We start from the raw sequence: 19,899 nt of genomic DNA on the forward strand, positions 1-19,899 counted from the left end.
GAGGAGAGAGAAAATTGCAGGTGGCGTCCAGGAGCAGGAGAGGTAAGTGTTTTTTTATTTTATAAAAAATGTGGCTGCTGGGGGCATAATAGGGGCTAATCATGAGAGGCATAATGGGGGCTAATTGGAGGCATATAGGGGCTAATGAGGCATATGGGGGCTAATTGGAGGCATATAGGGGCTAATGAGGCATATGGGGGCTAATGATGCATAATGGGGGCTAATGAGGCATATGGGGGCTAATGATGCATAATGGAGGCTAATGAGAGGCATCATGGGGGCTAATTAGAGACACAATGGGGGCTAATTAAACTATTAGAGGCATATGGGGGCTAATATGCATATGGGCGCTAATAAGAGGCATAATGGGGGCTAATAAGAGGCATAATGGAGGCGAATTAGAGACATAATGGGGGCTAATTAGGCATATGGGAGCTAATTAGGCATATGGGGGCTAATAAAAGGCATAATGTGGGCTAATGAGGCATAATGGCTTATAATGGGGGCTAATGAGGCATAAGGGCTGATATGGGGGTGATAAAAGGCATAATGGGGGCTAATAAGAGGAATAATGGGAGCTAATGAGGCATAAGGGCTTATAATGGGGGTTAATGAGGCATAAGGGCTGATATGGGGGCTAATGAGAGGCATGGGGGCTGATATGGGGCTAATGAGAGGCATGGGGGCTGATATGGGGGTGATAAGAGGCATAATGGGGGCTAATAAGAGGAATAATGAGGGCTAATGAGGCATAAAAGCTTATAATGGGGGCTAATGAGGCATAAGGGCTGATATGGGGGCTAATGAGAGGCATGTGGGCTGATATGGAGTGATGAGAGGCATAATGGGGGCTAATAAGAGGAATAATGGGGGCTAATGAGGCATAAGAGCTTATAATAGGGGCTAATGAGGCATAAGGGGGCTGATATGGGGGCTAATGAGAGGCATGGGGGCTGATATGGGAGTGATGAGAGGCATAATAAGGGCTAATGAGAGGCATAATAAGTGTCATCCACAGATGCCCCCATAACAGTGTGTCTTCCACAGATCCACCATAACAGTGCGCCTGCGCACTGACGAGAGACAGAAAGAAGAGGAAAGAATCCGCGGAAGCAAGCAGAGGACGGCACAGCAGACGACTGAATAGCTTCTTTTGTAAGTAAATTGTTTTATTATAAATGTATCCCTGCATACCGCAATTCTCTCGTATTTTGTAATCTTATTTATATATACTTATTTTGTTTTTGCCCCCCCATTTTTGACTGTGGTCTCTTTGTGCCCCCCCCCCCCCTATATATTGTTCCTAGAGTCGCCACTGAGGGAGCCCCTGGTTTTACCTCACAGGGAACACCATAAATAAAAAAAGGAAAACCACAAAAACCTATGGCGAAATAGCGTTTTCTTTCCAATTCCAGGACTAAATACAGGGGACATCCATTCGCTGGCATGCTGAGGAAGGAAGCATTGGCCTCAGGATGTCCCCATGTGAGACCCACTGTACTTAGCAGACCGCATGGTGCAGCGAGCCTTCCCTGCGGCGCTCTCCTAGCACTCAGGAAGAGGAGGAGGAGGCGGTGAGGGCACATGCAGCGCAGGGACGGCAGAGGACACATGCACCGGGAACGGGGCGGGGAGAAGCCGAGCGCTCGCTGCCTCTACTCAGCCGCCTGGGAGCTGAGGGCCGGCCTCGCTTTCATTCCGCGAGACTTCAGCTTGGCGCCGTGACCCCCATGTGAGAGCAGCAGCTCGTAGTAAACACTCGGGGAGCCGTTCAGACATGGCTGCCCAGCACTAGGCAATACTAAGCGCCGCAGGCAGGAGCGCCCAGTGGTGCTAGCAGGCCCGTGTGGCAGTGTGCAGCGCCTGCTCTGTCGGTGGGGCTGCCTTCTTTGTTGTGCTGCTCTGGCTGTCATCCACAACTCTGATGCATTAAATAGTGACATTACTGCGAAGACGAGGGAGGCTGAGAGACTCTGGAGAGGTGATTTCTTTCTATTTCATCCCACAGCCTGGTGAGTGCAGGAAAGATGTGGATCCAGGTGAGGACCATTGACGGAACAGAGACCCGCACCATCGATGACCTCTCCAGGCTCACCAAGATTGAGGGCTTGAGGTTAAAGATCCAGGAGAGTTTTAACGTCACCCCAGACCGGCAGCGGCTCTTCTACCGGGGCAAACAGGTAAACAATAGCAGGCGGTGCACCGGCATCTCTGCGTGTGCATCCAGGTAAATCAGAGAGGACAACTTTGTAATATAGCATGTGTTAATGTCCAGGGGACGTCTCTTTACAAGCCGCACATCCTTGGACGTGGAATAAACACGTATGTATATGCTCTTCCCATGGACACGCCGTGTGCTCCACCCCCCCACTCGACTCCGTCAACATTGCCTTGATGCCTTGAAACGCGTACTGTATTACAAAGTTTGAGCCTGTCATGTACTCCCTTAATTAACCCTTCATTCCTTCACGGTACGGTGGGCGACAGTGCATTAACCCCTGCAGCACCCGACACTTGTGCCCGGTCCGCCACTTCTGATGCAGGGTACGGTGTTAATCAGCCATGCCTACATACCTGGCCTGAAACCACCGCAACCTAAAAGTCGAACTTTCCTCACTCTGACTGCGCCTCTTCTGTTTTCCTGTAGACGAAGGGTACATCCTCATTTTAACAGACGTGGCGCCGTTTATTCGGCATCTGTCAGCTTTGCAGCATTCCCGGGCCACAGAGCTTTTTTTTTCTGCTGCTTAACGTCTTTTTCGTTAACTTTTTTTTTTTTTCCGCTTTTAATATTTTCTTCGTCTTTCCTTGTAAATAGGAACTTATTTAACCCTGTTTTTGCTAAGAGATTACAAATTGATTCAGTAACGAGCATGACCCCCCCCACCCCCCCCCCCCCCCCATATCAATGTGTGCTAGACGTCTACTGTTCTACTTCCTTTCTGGAAAGGCCTAGAAGACGTAACTTGGCATGCAGACACACGAGTACTTTGCTAGCGAAGAGCGAGAGGCCTGCAAAGCATTCAATTTGTGTCTTGATTTGTACTTTCATTGGCTGAGACTAGAAGGTTCTCACCGTCCAAACCTCAAATGAAAGTTTATTTAGATTACATTTTTTTTACATTTTTGCTAATGTATTTATTAACACAAACAAGTTAGCAGCATAAAATCCTCCAGCCGCAGGGAAGACCTGTGATCCGTGGTGGAAGCTGCCCACTCATGCCAGGCGGTTACAAAGAAAGCTCCAGGAAAGCAAAGGGTGCTGTGCAAAATAACTGATTTCTGCTCGTTTCCCGTCCATTATTATGTCTTTTGTCGTTACCACTTTGTCTGCCTTGAATGAACGTTTCTGTGCACCGTACTACTCGCCTTGGCTGATATTGATGCATTGTATTTGGAGATGTATACGTTAATATAAGAAAGAAAAAGCAGATACCTTAGTAAAAGCCTAGAAAGCATGCACGCTTTCTTTTACAGTGTGATTGCTTTTCATGTTGTACGCTGCATTGCTAAATACCATACAAACGCAGGATCCGTTGCGTGATCCTTTCTCTTTAAGATTCTGGTTTATGTTGGTTGGTAAAACCTGACTGCAGAACTCTGCCCACAAGCTGCAAATGCCACTAAGCTGTGGCCGCCATCGCCATGTGACTCGTTTTTATGAACAATGCGTGCTGGAAATGTCAGCGAGGGCCTAAGAGTAAGGCCAGCGTACAAATGTCCTTCTTTAACTAGTGATCATCCAGTTTACTCTTCTACATGTAAACCACCGTGGATTAGCTAACAAATTTGATAGAAATTTCACTTTATGTTTTGATTGCTGCCAGACAACCCCGTTTGGCGCTTGATGATAGTAATCCATCACCTCTCGGCAAACGTGGGTTTTGTGCATTGGAGGGGTGGCTGATCTCCTCTACAGATGTCGAGGTTAACCGTGACATTCCTTGAACTATTAGGACCGTGATTTAATTCTAGTTTGTTAATTTGTTCCCTCTCAAAGGGAAGTCGTCAGTGTTTGTACAGACGAGACGTGGATTTGTTTATTAGCTTTCTTTGTCACTAGATATCACAGTCTATCGTTGGTTGTGATACTTTGCATTGGTCGTGTATGGAGAAAATTGTGCAATACTCCATGCTTATGTTTAATCGTTATCTCTCCAGTCTTGTTTTTCTCGAATCTTTCCCAATGTGCGCAGTTAATGAGAGGCATCTGGCACAGTATGGCCTTCCACCCCCTCGCGTTACAGCATGTAATGGTTCAGTAATCACAGTACTGCGCTGTGTTTGGTTACTTGAACCTTCATCTAAGGCCTCAGGCACACGAACGTTGTTTTGGTCCGCAGTCGAGCCACAGTTTTTGCGGCTTGGATGCGGACCTATTCACTTCAATAGGGCCGTAAAAGATGCGGACAGAACTCCGTGTGCTGTCCGCATCCGTTGCTCCGTTTTTGGTCCGCAAAAAAAATATAACCTGTCCTATTCTTGTCCGTTTTGCAGACAAGAATAGGCAGTTATATTAGTGGCTGTCCGTGCCGTTCCGCAAATTGCGGAACGCACAAGGACGCCATCCGTGTTTTGCGGATCCGCAATTTGCGGGCCGCAAAACACACAACGGTTGTGTGCATGAGGCCTAACAAATGTAAAATGGTAGTTTGCTTTTTATTGGTTCTTAGATTTTTGATAGCTTTCCAGTATATTTTACAGTTTTAGTTTACAATTCAAGGCAAGTAACAAACTCTCATAATAGAAGAGGTGAGTTTGGTACTGATTTATGCACTTGGAAATTTTAACATTTTGTAATATGATAATTAGTTTGACACTTGTATAATAACTAGAGTAGCTGAATTTTAAGTAATCCTCATGGGTGTGGTTTGCTTTCCTTTTAGGTCAGACCCACAAGCCACAGAAAACTTGGTTTAAGAGAATCATTATTTCTGTTTGCTGCATACCATATTTTTCAACCTAGAAGTTGCACCTAGGTTTTAGAAGAGGAAAATAAGAAAACAAATATTTTTAATCAATTCAGAGCCCCAATCAGACCCGCAATGTTAAAGAGGTTTGCTGAGATTTCAGGATAGGTCATCAGTATCTGATTGGTGAGGGTCTGACACCCGGGACCCCCACCGATCAGCTGTTTGAGAAGGCACCAGAGCTCCTGTGAGTGCCGCGGCCTTCTCACAGCTTCTCCTAGGCCAGTGACGACACATTCATCAGTCATCTGGCCTAGGTGCAGCTCAGCCCCATTCACTTGAATGGGACTGAGTGCAATACCAAGCACAGCCGTCACACAATGTACGGCACTGTGCTTGATAAGCACAGAGAAGGCCACAGTGCTCACAGGAGCGCCGGTGCCTTCTTAATCAGCTGATCGTCGGGGTTCCTGGATGTTGGACCCCCAAGGTGACCTATCCAGAGGATAGGTCATCAATATAAAAATCTCAGAAAACCTTTTTAATCAGACGTCAGATCAGAGCCCCAATCAGACCCCCAATGTTAGTCAGATGCCAGATAAGACCCCCAGTGTTAATCAGACCATCAATAAGAACTCAGATCAGAACCCCAATTTTAATTAGAACCCAGCTCAGACCCCCAATGTTAATCAGACCTGAGATCAGACAAAAAAAGTGCTCTTCCTGCCGCACTGAGCTGTGACCCGACGTCGCACAAAGTGAGGTTACAGAGCACGCCTCTGTCATCACGCTGTGCACTGGTGACAGCATTCAGCGGTGGCAGGAGAAGACCAGGAATGGTGAGTACTGGCAGCACAAGGAGCTCCGTATTCACCGCTCCCCGCTCCTACTGTACTAATGAGCGATTGTGTAAAGGAAGATCACAATAGTATTCATCCTATAAGATGTGTCTTAGGCTAGTTTCACACTAGCATTTTTGCTGGGTTCAGCAAAAACGCTTCAGTTACTGATTATACAACCATCTGCATCCGCTATGAAAGGATCCGGTTGTATTATCTTTAACATAAATGAAACACCAAAACTAATTCCCATATAAATATATCAGACCCATATATAGTCAAATTATCAACACCAAAAAGAATATATGGATACTCGCTAAATCACATAAAATAATATGCCAACACAAGATATAATCAAACCATACAAACTTTTATTATAATCACTGTAATACACATGATTGACAAAACACAGGGTTAAAAACACACTAGGGCTGGTGGTGCATGATTGGTAGACTAAAAAATAAAATGCAAGTGCAAATGCACGGTTAGCAACAAGATTAAATAAATAAATAGATACTGGCGCCAACAGCAAACGGCTACAAAATTGATAGACAAAGGAGAGTCGTACACAAAATAGGATATCACTAGCGCCACAATTGTGGCACACAAGGAGCGTGAAGGCGTACAGTATCAATAGGTGAAAAGCCAGTAAAGCTTAAAGGGGTTGTCCGGGTTCAGAGCTGAACCCGGACACACCCTTATTTTCACCCAGACAGCCCCCCTGAGGCTAGTATCGGAGCATCTCATGCTCCGATGCGCTCCCTTGCCCTGCGCTAAATCGCGCAGGGCACGGGCTCTTTTGTTTTCAATAACACACTGCCGGGCGGTAACTTCCGCCCCGGCAGTGTGTTTGGTGAAGTCACTGGCTCTGAGGGGCGGGCTTTAGCTCTGCCCTAGCCGTTTTACTGGCTAGGGCAGAGCTAAATCCCGCCCATCAGTGCCGGTGACGTCACTGGGGTTCCTGGCAGCCCCATGGAGAGCATGATCTCCAAAAAATGCCTTTGCCCTGCGCAATTTAGCGCAGGGCAAAGGAGAGCATCGGAGCATAAACTGCTCCGATGCTCATGTCAGGGGGGCTACCGGGGTGAAAATGGAGGGATGTCCGGGTTCAGCTCTGAACCCGGACAACCCCTTTAATATTGATCACCAGAAGATAGTAACATCTACCAAAAATAAGGACAACGTTACAATTTATACTGACTGCAATTTAGTACACAGCAAAGTACAAGCACCACCAGTCCACTCCCTATTGGACTGGTGGTGCTTGTACTTTGCTGTGGACTAAATTGCGGTCAGTATAAATTATAACATTGTCCTTATTTTTGGTAGATGTTACTAATTTCTGGTGATCAATATTAAGCTTTTCACCTATTGATACTGTACGCCTTCACGCTCCTTGTGTGCCACAAATGTGGCGCTAGTGATATCCTGTTTGGTGTACGACTCTCCTTTTGTCTATCAATTTTGTAGCTGTTGGCGCTAGAATCTATTTATTTATTTAATCTTGTTGCTGACTGTGCATTTGCACTTGCATTTTATTTTCTATTGCGTCAGAGAAAACGGATCCGTTTCCTATTGACTTGCATTGTGGGTCATGGCGGATCCGTCTTGCTTCGCATCCCAGGTCGGAAAGCAAACCGCAGCTTGCTCTCCAGTATGAGAACGGAACACTCATTTGGAGCATTCCGTTCTGTTCAGTTACGTTTTGTCCCCATTGACAATGAATGGGGACAAAACGGAAGCGTTTTTTTTCCGGTATTAAGACCCTATGACGGATCTCAATTCCGGAAAATATTAACGCTAGTGTGAAAGTAGCCTTATAGGGTGAAAAATACAGTAGATTGAGTAGTCGGTGAAGTTGACAGAGCTACATGGCCCAGGTTGGAGTCAGGGTTACCAGTTTAGTTATTTTATTACTCTGCGTTTGTGCAACTTCTGTACATCTTTAGGCTGAGATTCCTTGTAAGTCTACAGGATGGTTGTGTGCTGTGCGGCAAAACTGCAGCCACTTGCTGCGTTTTTTTAGACAAATTCAGATGCTTCACCTGTACTAGCTGAGAAACCACGCCAACGTAGTTGACTTTTTACTCTCTTAGTATATGCAGGTCAGTGTAAATTTAAAGGGTTATCTGCGTTATTAAAAAGGTGTCCTTCAAGACAGAAATGATGATAATGTACAGTGTATTCCAGCCAATCACTGACCTCAGTGGTCATATGCCATATTAAACTGACTCCACTGATTGGCTGTTGAAGTATCCAGGGTATATGGGTACGTTATTGCTGCAGCCAAGAAGATGATGTTATGGCTCCTGTGGTGGAGATAATTGGAGCGGTGGCACTGGAAGTGATGGGTGATGAAGTAGGTGAGACCTGCATATACTAAGAGGGTAATTAGTCAACCAGGTTGCCGTTGTTTCTCATCTAGTGCAGGTGAAACATGTGTTTTATATGTTTCGCATGAACATACCTACAAAACGCAGCAACCAGCTGCAGTTTTGCCTTACAGCACTCAACTAACCTGTGGCCCTATGTGGAAACCCAGCCTAAAGATGTACAGAAGTTGCACAAACCCAGAGTATTAAAATAATGACTAATGCATTTTTTTAATTTTATCATAATTTGCTACTTTGAGGACTTTATTTTACAGTTAAAATTGCTTTGTGCTGTATAATTAGCTTTATTTACTTAAAGGCTACATACTCCATTCATATCCGTATGAGACAGGGTAGGAATAGTCTTGAATTACTGGAGCACTTTACTTGCTGTCAGCTGCAGACAGAGAGTGATATGGTTAAAATAACTTGAACGTTATACCCACATATGAAATTGCAAGATGCTAGTGTGTCTGTAGAGGGAACTTGCTAGCTAGTAAAGATCTGTAATTACAGCAGCCTCTGCGGACTTTCAAGTGAATGAGAGAATTGTAGTGGCAATTACACTACTCACAAAAAGTTAGGGATATTTGACTTTCGGGTGAAATTTATGGAAAACCTAAAAAGTTCACACTACCGGTTCCGCAGGGCATTGTTCACCATGAAGCGGTCATCAGTGTGCGATATGGCCAAAGGACATCCACTTCTAAGCCTTTCTGTGACTCTTCCAGTCTCTGTATCTCTTTTGCAACTTGCTGATGACACTCTGTGACACTCTAAGCTCAGTGGCCACTTCCGTCAGAGAACATCCTGCTTGAAGCCTTGCAATGGCGAGGTACTGTTGATCAATTGTTAGGTGTCGTCTTGGTCTCATGATGTCAAAATCTGAACAGCATGATGAGGAAGACTGTTTAAATATCCATTCCAATTGAACCAGGAAATGTATTGGGTGATTCATGGAACAAACACCTGTTGTAAATTTTGCCATTAAGCTCCTTGTTAGAGAACAGCAAGTTGTGCAAAAAGTACTGAAACATTGAACAATTGGACATGTGCATTCAAACGTTTAGAGAAGGTCACATTAAAGTTCCCCTATAACGGTTAGGCCGAATGCACACGGCCGTGTTCCGCGGCCGAGAGTGGTCCGTGGTAACCCGGCCGGGATTCCTGCTGACAGCAGGAGCGCACAGCGTCATTGGTTGCTATGACACCGTGCGCTTCATGCCGCCGCTGCACTATAGTAATACGCTCGTATGATCTATACGAGTGTATTACTGTACAGCAGCGGCGGCATGAAGTGCACGGCGTCATAGCAACCAATGACGCCGTGCGCTCCTGCTGTCAGCAGGAATCCCAGTCGGGTTACCACGGACCACTCTCGGCTGCGGAACACGGCCGTGTGCATGAGGCCTAAGAGTGCATTTTAGGTTCATCATGAATTTTCACCCACAAGCCAAATATCCCTTTTTGGGAGCAGTGTTTATTGTGAGCTAGTATGTTGTAATGAGTCAGGAAATAAACACAATTTCATGTTCGTGAATTATGAAAAAGAGGTCTGCACTACATATGGCTGAACACTGAAGCAAATGACTTCCTAAAGGTATTGCACATGATGATCTAGGAGCATTGTAAAGTCTTTGTTAACATTAGAGTTGCATATAGTTAGTGTGGTTGTCCAAAAATGAACAGTTATCACCTATTCATAGGTGATTGTTGAAAGTCCCACCACCAGGATCCGCAACAATCACTAGAACAGGGGTCCTGAGACCCCATTCCTCCTCAGCGCAACAAAAACAAAGTGAAATAAATGCATAGGTGCACGAACACCTGGCTGCAATACCAAAGCAAATGTAAGATACAACAGCATATTGCAGATTAGAGTTGTTGCGATACCAAATTTTTGATTCGGTTTCGATACCATGAAAAAGTATTGCGATACTCGATACCATTCGATACCACGCGAAAAAAATAAACAAAAAAAGCCACGTGCATTCCTCATTTTTAAAAATGGCGAATCGCGCAGTTTTTATTTTATTTTTTCTGTTCCGGCATTCACCACCTAGATTTTTTTTTTATATTTTAATAGTTTGGACTTTTCTGACGTGGCGATGTAATATGTTTATTTATATATTTTATATGTGAAATTGGGAAAAGGGGGGTGATTTATACTTCATATTTTAGTGTTTTTTTTTTTTTTCACTTTTTATTTAATAACTATTTCCCCCCTTAGGGGCTAGAACCTGGGATCTTTCATCCCTTTTCCTATTCACCCTGATAGATCTCTATCAGGGTGAATAGGACTCCACACTGTCCCTGCTGCTCTGTGCTTTGTGCACACAGCATCAGGGATGTTACCATGGCAACCAGGGCTTCTGTGGCGTCCTGGCTGCCATGGTAACGGATCGGAGCCCCAGGCTTACACAGCTGGGGCTCCGATCAGAAGCTGCCACTGCACCACCAATGAGGGGGAGTGGAGAGGTCCCTGTGGCCACTGCCACCAATGATTTTAATACTGGAGGGTTGAGAGGGGCCGGCGCACTGTGCCACCAATGATTTTAATGGGATGGGGGGATTGAGGGGGAGGGGGTGCACTGCACCACCAATGATTTTACCCCTTTATACAGGAGGCGGGTACTAGCAGATCAGCGGCAGTTAACTGCCGCTGATCGCAGCTCCCTGTCAGGGGCAGGGTGCCGGCAATGCGATTCTGCTGCCGGCACCCGCCTCCTGTATGTGTTAAAGACTGACTACTGTATATGAGTCCAGACTTTCACTATTAGGCCACACAGAGCGGCGCCCAGCGATGTCTCAGCACTCACCATTAGTCCTGGGCGCCGCTCCGTTCGCCCGCAGTGCCCCATTACTGTCTCCTCTCCTGCTCCACATGCTGCTGATTACTATCGGAGCGATGGGAGGAGACATCAGCTTCACTAGTGGGCGTTCCTTCTCCCTGGCTGTAGCGCTGTCCAATCGCAGCGCAGGGAAAAGGAACGCCCACTAGTGAAGCTGATGTCTCCTCCCATCGCTCCGATAGTAATCCTATCATTGGTGGCGCAGTGCGCCCGCCCCTCCTCCGCCCCTCTCTTCTCATTGCCGCCCCTCCTCCAGCCCCTCTCTTCTCATTGCCGCCCCTCCTCCGCCCCTCTCTTCTCATTGGTGGCAGCGGCAGCAGCACAGGGGGAGGGAGGACAGCTTCCTTCTCCCCGTGCTGCTGAGAGAGAACATGAGCGCGCCGATAGCAGCGCGCTCATGTTCAGAGATACTAGACTGCGCAGAAGCGCAGCCCAGTATCGAAAAAACGGAAATCCCGGTATCGTATCGATACCGGGACAAAAGTATCGATTGGGTATCGAAATTTCGATACCCGCAACAACCCTATTGCAGATAATCAATATATGGTTTTGAATTGCATCACTCTTATATCAGTATACTCTATATGTTGTCAACAGTGATGAAGGATCTGAATTCAGTGATGGTGCCACTCGAATCAAAGTCTGTGAGACTGGTGTAGACAGTACATATTATATAGTAGTTTTTAAATTGCTTGAGGCTATGGTTATTTATCTGCCAACACTGGATTATGGCAGCAAAGGATCTGAGAGTGGAGTTTGTAACCACGACAGTCCTACCTACATTTACCTCGTCAACTTGCAAATTCTGGGAATACCGTAGTGATGACAACAGGTTAGTTTAACTCATTAATAACCAGCCCTAGAAGGCCTATAATGACCAGAATATTTTATATGCACATTGTTATTTAAAGGGGTTGTCTCACTTCAGCAAATGGTATTTATCATCTAGATAAAGTTAATACAAGTCACTTACTAATGTATTGTGATTGCCTTTCCCGGTCCCCCCTCCGGATCGCTGCACGGCCACCGCTGCATCTCTCCATCACGTGGATCAAAACATCTGGTGACGGGGGAGCAGCCAATAGCAGGGCGCAACGGTGACCAGTCTCCCTAGCGTCATCTGTGATTCTAGGTATGCTGGTTACCGTCGCGGCCTGCTATTGGCAGTTTTGATCTGTGCGATGGAGTGGTGCCGGGGACCGGGTAAGTATAGTCTATAAGAGGGGCCCAGGCATCGTGTGTGGGGAGGTATTTCTCCTATTGGATAACCCCTTTAAATGGTCATTGCCATTTCAGCAAATTTGCATAACTCCACAGTACAGGCAAATATAAAAAACTTTGTAATGTACCCTATTAGAAAAAAATTATCTGTCTCAATTTACCATCCACTTCTCTTCCATCCTGCCTCCTGCACTTATTCACCTTTGATTCACCGTTGCAATCCATCTTGAGAGATGAGATGGATTATGGTCTCACTGAGGGATTCGGTTACATGTTGCCCATAGAGAAGATGGGGCAGATGGTAACTAGTTTTGTAGTACTGTAACAGAAAGAGTAGACAGCTGTAACTACCAAGTGGACCTTTATTCTGACAACTGAGAGGCTGGGGGCTTGGATCATAAGTGATGTGTAAAGCCGAGCTTGTACGTCCATGGTTGCTGTCTCCCAACTTTTACAACTGACCTGACTGTGTCTAGCACATGCGCATAGCCTTGGGCTCCTCTTTCAACAATGCTGTCTGGTGGTCTCCCATACGAGCTGCACCCACTGTCTTCGGGCCAGTTCACATGATGCCTCGGTTACAGGGGAAAAACGGCAAAATTCAAAAAAGTGTCAGTGGCCCCATAGGTCTTTTAATAAAAAGTGAAAAGTATACATATTATATATAAAAACAACTGATACAAAATAGAGAACTGATTTTAATAATACATTTTGGTGTCAGTTTGCATATTTAACGAATAAAGAGCTATAGTTTGAAAAAAAAAAGACGTTTTAAAAGGTTTTCGCAGTTGTCCCCAAATAAAACTTAAGAAAAAAAAAAAAACATTCCTAAACTGCAAAAATTATTTTGATAGTCAAACAAATAAAAAAATTAGGAATGTTAAACCACCATGTGCACTAAATCCCCAATAGTGCCTGATCATTGGTTGGGGGTCTGAGTGCAGTGACCCCCCTTTTGATCCCAAGTACAAGGGGAGAGTGACTTTTTTTTTAGCCTGTGTCATGCAGCGAGGAGGGAGAGTGCACCATGTGCACACTTTTCTTCCCTCATTCTAGGGGTTGGTGGGGGTCTCCGAGCTCGGACTTTCCACCGATCTAATTCAATATTATCGTGTGTGTGTGTGTGTGTGTGTGTGTGTATAAAAAAAAAAAAAAGTCACCACCTGGATTTAACTAAGCAAATGGTTATGAGCCTCCTATTGGATAATTACTGCATGGGCGATTATCTTTCAGCTGGCAACAAGTTATTTAACCCCAACTGGTGCAATGAGTTGCTTCTCATTTCTTAAACAACCATGTCGAAAGACACATCTCGTGGTCGTGGAAAAGATGTTAGTCTGTTTGAGAAGGGTCAAATCATTGGCATGCATCAAGCAGAGAAAACATCTAAGGAGATTGCTACTAAAGAACTACTAAAATTGGGTTAAGAACTGTCCAACACATTATTAAAAACTGGAAGGATACCCATCGTATTTGAGGAAGAATTGTGGCGGGAAAAAAATTCTGAATGATCGTGATTGGCGATCACTTAAACGTTTGGTGAAATCAAATAGAAGAAAAACAGTTGAACTCAGGGCTATGTTTAATGGTGAAAGTAAGAGCATTTACATACGCACAATGCGAAGGGAACTCAAGGGATTGGGACTGAACAGCTGTGTAGCCGTAAGAAAACCGCTAATCAGTGAGGCAAACCAGAATAAAGGCTTAAATTTGCTAGGGAGCATAAAGATTGTACTCTGGAGCAATGGAAGAAGGTCATGTGGTCTGATGAGTCCAGAGTGATGGGCACATCAGGGTAAGAAGAGAGGCAGATGAAGTGATGCACCAGCTATGATCTGGGGTTCAGCAACAGTATGTGCTCCAAGAATGAGGTCAGCTGACTACCTGAACATGCTGAATGACCAGGGTATTCCATCAATGGATTTGTTCTTCCCTGATGGCACGGGCATATTCCAAGATCACAATGCCAGGATTCATCGGGCTCAAATTGTGAAAGAGTGGTTCAGGGAGCATGAGACATCATTTTCACACATGGATTGGCCACCACCCCATTGAGAATTTATTTTTATTTTCTTGGGGACAGGCAGTGTATATTATGACCCTTTGTAGCTGTGTGGTTTTAAAGTGATAGACACAAATGCTGCAGCATTTTATTTTACTGTGTGAGCCTTTCTCTAGCCACAGCACAGATTACCCTGGCCGCACCTTCAAAACCAACCTCGTTTTGTTTGTAAGTTAAGGCTGTTGAGTTCTTAGCCCTACTGACAGTCTTGAAGTTTTTAGTGTTTGTTGGTGTTCACTATAGTTACTATCATTACCTATAGTCTTTATTACACATGAAAGATCACAGTTTTCCAGGGGCAGGTCATGCTGTCGAATCACGATCTGCTGACGGCTAGACAGAATGGGGACACACGATGGTATAACGATCGCTCCTCCCCATGCTGTGGAGGCGAGCGCTGCATTTAATAGCAGCAGTCTCATCTGCTAGCGAGCAGGTGATTGGCGGGAAGCAACGCTTCCTTCCCAACAATCGCCTGTGGAATCAGATGGTGTAATAGGACCTTATGTGGAGTTGCAACTTGTCTGATATTCCAGAATAGTACTGATAAAGTGGCATAAACAAAATAGTATTACAAGCACACAGAAATGTTCATACTATGTGATAAGTACAATGGGGGAGATTTATCAAACTGGTATAAAGGAAAAATGGCTTAATTGCCCATAGCAACCACTCCGATTCCATCTTATATTGTTCAGAGCTCCTTTGGAATGTAAAAGGTGGGATCTAGGGGTGGTTGATATATGCACAATATGAATCTGTGCAACAATACAGATTTTTTCCATATCGCATATATCGCCGGACCGCGATATGATCACGGAGCGGTAGTGAATTGAAGAAGCTTCTCACTCGTGGCTCCAGTTCCCGACTCTGCAGTCCGCACCGCGCTGTACTGGAGTGGCCAGGGCCATATCGCTCACCCGTATCTATCCCATGAATGTCCATTGAGTGTTTCACCTAGAATTATCGTTATCCGTAAAATTGTGCCAGCCACATTGTAGTGCCTATATAAATGCATTAGGCACAGTGCCCCAATAGTACAGTACATTTTGCTCCTTCATTGTCTTGTACCGCTGTTTACAGCTGGAAAATAAGTTTACATTGGAGCGGCAAACCAGCAGTAGATATCTCTTCCTGTTCCAGTCTGCAGCTATAGGTTAAACTAAAAGGGTAAATCCAGAATAAAATCATCTTTTGACAAGTCCTTGATTAAAAAGGCCCGAGAACTCTATAGAGAACCATCAGTAGCCACCCTGTCACAGAAAGCTCCCAATTGCACCCGGAACCAGAAGCAGTGTAAATCCTCTTCAAAGCCCAAAAACCTCATGAATTAAAGGGGTATTGTAGTGCAATAAAAAGCTTAGGAATGACCTAAAAATGTTTAGAAAATAAATAAAGGAACAGCTGATCGGTGGAAGTGTCCTGCCCTCACCGACTGAATTTGAATGATCAATATTAGGACCCTGATGAGAACCTCTTTAAGAACTGACTTTTCATTTGCTTCCTAATATATCCCAACTCTTGTCGGGTTAAAATTAAATTGTAGTTGTGACATGTGGGATAACGTGTTATTTTGAGCTATCATGATGAATTTGTACCCTTTAACATACGGTACATTCTTCATAACCTACAATATATGTCAACTAATGTGTCTGTTGCTTAATTAATTGATAAAATATATATTTGTATATAGTGTGTGTAGAGCAGGAGAGTGAGCAAGTGTTGTCGATGGGTCCAAATTGACAGAAGGCGGGGCAACACAAGTAGGCGGGGCCAGCAATACCGTAGTGCAGCACAAAATACCGCCCCAGCAGAGCCAAAGACCACAGTGCAGCGTGGTATAGTGCCCCAGAAACTGCCACTCTGTGGTGGCCAGCACCAGCTGCCACATTCTGCTCTCCTATATACAGTAGAATTCAGGAGTCAGGAAGGCACATTTAGGTGCTGGCAAGGTACATAACTTTTTGACACTCGCAGCGTTAAATAACTCACCTGGCTGGTGGCCATGAGGAGGGCTTAGGCGCCCCCTGGGCATCCGCCCACCGGGAAATTTCCATGTAGAGTCTATGGCCAGTCTGCCCCTGGTGTAGTGTTTTTTTGTAGTGTGACCATTTTACTCAAGAGTTTTCCTTTAAACTTTCACTTAGTCTCTGATTTCCCCCAACTACTGTCTCTTATTACTAATGTTTCTTTGTCTGAAAATATCCAATGTGAGTGCATAGTAATCAGAACGCTTAAAAACAAACCCCTCTGCTGTGAATATTAGATAGAAATGAACATCGGGTTCCTTTTACTACACGATTGCAGCCATGTCTTTTCTAATGCAAACTGTGCTTAGTATGAGTAAGAATGCATTTATTACGCACAGATTTTCTTTATCTTTCCACACATGACAGGGATTGGAAAATAAAGGACATACCATGCTGCTCTGATCAGAGGCAATTATGTCAAGGAAGTTCACCAAGTTTCAATGGCAAAGGTCAAAGGAAAAAAAAGAGAATGGTTTTTCACAACCTCAGTTGCTGGCTTAAGCTCATATTTCTCATCCAGGAAATTTCGGGTTTAAGTCACTTAGAAAAACTGCAAATAAATAAATCAAATAAGCCCAATAAAATGTAAAGAACAGCATATAAAATATCAGTGTTTGTTTTGGTCATTTTTCTATAAGGTTTTTCTTCCTAAATGTTAAAGAAAAGTTCTCCCCATTCTTTTACCGTTGTTTGTGAACATTTTGTCAGCTTCCTGTGAGTTAACTTTAGGCTTCTGGAATTTAAATCCCTTGAACTGCTGCCATAGAAGTGTTCAGTCTACTGCTTACATGCGGGTGCTTCATTTCAGCTTTTTTATGTCATCAGCTCCTGTCTAGATTTTTAGAAAAATTTAATGTAGTTTAAAAAAGTTTTTGTATAGAAGAAAAAATGGCATGTACAGATTAAGAGTACACCATAAAAGGGGTTATCCCACAAAAAAAGGATCACTGTGCAGTAAATAGGGCATTTCAAATCAAGTACTATTGAGTATACATGCAATAACCTTTTTTTAAAACTTTTAATAAAAGTTTTTTATGTTCATTACATTTTCTTCTGTGCTAGCACCCCCTGGTGTTTATCCTTCTGGTTTACCTTCTGCATTCAGAGGAGGAAAAGCATGCTCAGAAGTTTTCCTTCCCCTCCATTCAGTGTCAGCGTAGTGATTTCATAGAGAAGCAGGTGAAGCAGTCCAGACATATTTCATTCATTCATCCCTACTCCTAAATCCACAGAAGTTTACACCTAGATCTCTGTAGTCAATGGAGAAGGAAAAAGATGCTGGAGTGGGAGGTGGGAGGTGGGAGGGGGGAGGGGGGGGGCGATGTGTGTGCTTGATTGTCTCATCTGAGCAGCTTCCTACCCACAGAAAGGAAAGAGAGTCCTCCAGATAAGTGAGTGAGTGAGAGAGAGAGATCCTAATCCTAAATTTTCTGATTGCTATATTACATGCTTTGGTCTTTTAATTTTTGATTCGAGGAGTTCTGCCATGACTGATGTGGGGAAAAAAAAATAGTACATGACAATCTTTTTAACAAAGCTAGAACCAGACCTTTTTTGCTTGATTTATTTCAGGCTGGCAGATCAGGGGGAGATGTCATTTCTGCTACAGGTCTCTCCCTATAATGCCTCATTCACACGTCAGTGTTTTCCATCAGTGATTTTGAACCAAAACCATGTGCGGCTCTAAACACAGACCAGGCACAGATCTTTCCCTTATATCTTATGTCTGTGGAGGCTCCAATCCTGGTTTTAGCTCATAATCACTGATGGAAATCACTGACCGAACATTGACATGTGAATGAGGCATATCTGTCTCAAGTTCTAACAGATATGGATGATGGCAGTTGAAAGATGGACCTGAGCATGTGCGACCACCTCAGCAGATGGATGTGCACATTACTGTACAGATCAAACACCAAGGGGCACCATGCAGTAAAGAGAATATCTCGCAACTGGAGAATTTTTGTAACAGAAAGTAAATTACAAAAGTGACTGTTTTTTCATGCTGAATTATATTAAAGTATCATTTAACGTTGGCACAATTGCATCTGCAATTTTATGTTTATTTAATTACTACAATACCAGTTGTTGTTTTTTGCCTAATCTTAGTCAAAGCATTTTCCAACATACAGTACTTTTTTTTAAAGATAGCACAAATTATGGCTTACATGAAATTAAATTCTCCACAACAATGCAGAGTATTATCAGAACGTCAGCTAAATGTAAAGATAAATATTTTGAATATAATTGGAATCTACTCGATACAATTTCCAAATGCATTCATTGGTGCATTCAAAAGTGTCTTCAAACTCAACCTACACTTTAACTGTATGGGGAAAAACAACAACAAAACATACAACTGGAAATGGTTATAATTCATTTGGAAAGCATTAAAGGGGTTGTCTCATCATAGACAATGGGGGCATATTGCTAGGATATGCCCCCATTGTCTTATAGGTGTGGGTCCCACCGCTGGGACCCGGACCTATATCGAGAACGGAGCCCCGCAAGGTGGGTGGCTGGAGGACTCCGGTCCGGCCACTACCAAGCTGACTCCCCATAGCAGTGAATGGGATCGTACCGCGCATGCTCGTCCCCTGTTCCCATTCATTTCTATGGGGCCGATGGAAATAGCTGAGCCAGCGCTTGTCTATTTTTGCCGACCCCATAGAAAATTTATGGAGGGCGGCTGCGCAGGCGCAGTGCGCCCTCCTTCACTTGCGGGGCTCCGTTCTCGATATAGGTGCGGGTCCCAGCGGTGGGACCCGCACCTATAAGACAATGGGAGCATATCCTAGCGATATTGTACATGCCCCCATTGTCCATGATGAGACAACCCCTTTAATTATAAAAATGACCATATGCAGTTACAGAAACAATGTAATAGTTTTTAATATGAACAATTTTCTAAGTATAAGGGTACGGACACGTGTTTTTCACAGTGGACTTGTGTGTGGAAAAACTGCAGCATTTACAGTAATAGGTGGATGAGATGTTAAAATATTTCATCCATATGCTGCGGAACTAATCCTCAACAATATCTGCACATAACTTTAAATGCAGTGGAAATTTTAAAGGGAATTTGTCGCCAAAATCTCTTTTTCTGCCAGTTAAAACCAGATAATGCCGCACACCTTTTTTTCTGAACTGTTTTTATTTTCTGATTGCAGATATTTAGTTTTATTCTATTTCCTGAACATGATTATGGTGGTGGCCATCTTTCCTAAGCTGTTATTAATTGCATTTAGAGATTTGCTTTACAGCAGCCTCCATGGGCTTTAGGTTCAATCGATAGGAGGGGACCTCATAGGAGAGTTTCCTAGGCATGCTCTGTGACCTGTGCAGAGGTCAGGAGTGAGTTCAAAGTTTGTGAAGCCTTCAAAATGTTTTATATTTCTGCATAAATTTGACCTAAATCAGTCCTAAAAATAGATAAGGATAACCAAATCAAACAAATGATTAAAATATATTACACTTGGTCATTTATTTATTGAGTTAAATGAGCCAATATCACATGTCTATGAGAGGCAAAAGTATGTGAACCTTTGCTTTCAGTATCTGGTGTAACCAACCTGTCCCCCATGTGCAGCAATAACTGCAAATAAACGTTTCT

General features: G+C 44.0%; 1 protein-coding gene across 2 annotated transcripts in view; it reads left to right on the forward strand.

Moving 5' to 3' along the window:
• Positions 1-1,588: 1,588 nt before the first annotated feature.
• Positions 1,589-19,899, forward strand: part of UHRF2 (ubiquitin like with PHD and ring finger domains 2) — a 130,850-nt gene continuing 112,539 nt past the window's right edge. Inside the window, exons 1-2 of one of the 2 annotated variants that reach the window (XM_040417147.1) lie at positions 1,590-1,732; positions 2,009-2,180. In XM_040417147.1, coding sequence (XP_040273081.1) covers positions 2,028-2,180 — 153 coding nt within the window. In that variant the 5' untranslated portion in view covers positions 1,590-1,732; positions 2,009-2,027. Of the gene's footprint in view, positions 2,181-19,899 lie in introns of both variants that reach the window. The other variant, XM_040417149.1, reaches the window with a different exon arrangement.

The sequence above is a fragment of the Bufo bufo genome, chromosome 2 (genome assembly GCF_905171765.1).
Source record: "Bufo bufo chromosome 2, aBufBuf1.1, whole genome shotgun sequence".
Classification (NCBI taxonomy): Eukaryota; Metazoa; Chordata; class Amphibia; order Anura; family Bufonidae; genus Bufo; species Bufo bufo.